This window comes from Notechis scutatus, chromosome 1, assembly GCF_049901735.1.
Source record: "Notechis scutatus isolate UNSWTSFEM ecotype Mainland chromosome 1, rNotScu1.2, whole genome shotgun sequence".
NCBI classification, from domain to species: Eukaryota; Metazoa; Chordata; class Lepidosauria; order Squamata; family Elapidae; genus Notechis; species Notechis scutatus.
The window spans coordinates 228,517,547-228,519,520 of record NC_142009.1 but is presented as its reverse complement, the minus strand read 5'-3'; the positions used below and the strand labels follow the sequence as shown (position 1 = coordinate 228,519,520).

Sequence of the window (1,974 nt, the reverse complement as noted above, 5' to 3'; positions counted from 1 at the left end):
TACATATTTCATTACTGTATTTTATTGTCTAACCATTGATAGAAAAGATCCCAAATTTTATAAAATTGTTTATCCCCTTGTTCTCCAATTTCAAATGTCAATCTACTCATTTCAGCACATTCCAATATTTTCTTAATGATTTCCTCCTGTGGTGGTATTTTCTCATTTTCTCATTCTCAATGAGAGATCAACATTCTTTATGGAACATTATGTAAAACTGTATGTGCTCATCCCTCAGGTCTGAAAAGACTACAGTTAGTTAATACAGGGGTGGTGGAATAAGAAAAGTGAAAAAAATATTATCTACAACAGAAATAATTAGCAATCATAGAAGCTCAGGATTAATTTTATTGATTCTACAATACTGTTTCGTAACTACTACAAAAGATAATTTTATTCCGCATGATTTTTGTTATTAAAACCTTACCTGTTGTATTTTAAAAGCAAACAATCTAAATTTTATTTTATTTATTATTAAACTTCTATGCCATCCATCTCACTGAGGCAACTCTAAGCAGCTTACAATTTAAAGGCAATCATAAAACTTAAATCCTTATTTTTCTTTTTGGAGAAAGATTCATCACTTAGGAGACTAGGCCAAGATTCATGGAAATCTTTTTCTTCTGATCACTCTCCCTATGGAATCTTGTACTTCCTTGTTCCTGATGCTGTAGATCAGTGGGTTTAACATGGGGATCATCACAGTATAAAACACAGAAAACACCTTGCCCTGGTCTGCTAGAAAACTATGGCTGGGCCGCACATATATACAGAAGAGGGTGACAAAGAAGATGGAAACGGCAGTGAAGTGGGTGGAACAGGTGGAGAAAGCCTTCCGCTGGCCCTCCACAGATCGGATCCTCAGGATGGCACAAAGAATATAGATGTAAGAGATAATAATAAAAATGCTGCTGAGAGAGCCATGACTGAAGGACATGATAAAAAGCACCATCTTGTTGATTTGTGTTTCAGAGCAGGAGAGGGATATGACAGCAGGGATATCACAGAAAAAATGATTGATCTTGGACTTGCAGAAAGTTAATTGGAAAGTCATAACTGTATGTGTCATGGCATTTAATAGTCCAGCAAAACAAGGTGGAACTAAGAGTAACAGACAGGTTTTCCTAGACATAATAACCGTGTAAAGCAATGGATTAGAAATAGCTACATACCGATCATATGCCATGGATGCTAAGAGATAACATTCAGCAGCCACGAAGAAGGCAAAAAACCACATTTGTGCTGCACATTCACTTATGGAAATGGTTTTGCTTTCTGTTATAAAACCTATCAACATCTTTGGGGTGACCACAGAAGAATAGCAAAGGTCAAGTAATGACAGGTTACTGAGGAAGAAGTACATGGGGGTGTGAAGTCGAGAATCTATCTGGATTAACAGAAACATCGTAAAATTTCCCAGCAAGGTAATGAAATAAATTATCAGGAAGAAGATGAAGAGCAAAACCTGTAATTCTGGTGACCCAGCAAATCCAAGCAGGATGAATTCATACACCAAGGTACAATTTGTTTTTGCCATCTGTCCTTTTCTGCAAATAAAAGTAGAAAGTAAGTTCAGCTACAAATGTTCTTCATGAAAAGAAAGTGAAGACAAAACAGACTTCATTCCTCCATATAGCACACAGTGCTTTGTCTCATGCAAATCAATCAATCAATCAATCACAATTTCAACTCTTACTTAAAAATGTTTTGGGTAAGAATTGAAAGTTGATTTAAAAAAAAACAACAGACTACAATACTATTAAACATGCCAATGTTTCAAGATTTTGATAGTTCTATTGCCTGCTTAGCTTCCCCTTGTTTTGAATTTATACCTCATTATCACTTTAGTGCTGTAATACTGCATTATTCCCTCCCTCCACCTCAATTATGAAATGATGCATTATTTAGATTTTTTTTCTTTCTCATTCCTGACCTTTTAGACTTAGAATAACTTTATTGTCACTTTGAATTTAC

The 1,974-nt window shown here is 35.1% G+C and overlaps 1 protein-coding gene across 1 annotated transcript; it reads right to left on the bottom strand.

Moving 5' to 3' along the window:
• Window positions 1-604: 604 nt before the first annotated feature.
• On the bottom strand, window positions 605-1,537 carry LOC148133230 (olfactory receptor 5G9-like). Its single transcript, XM_087953931.1, has one exon. The coding sequence runs from the start codon at window positions 1,535-1,537 to the stop codon at window positions 605-607; it is 933 nt and encodes a 310-aa protein (XP_087810057.1).
• Window positions 1,538-1,974: the final 437 nt, after the last annotated feature.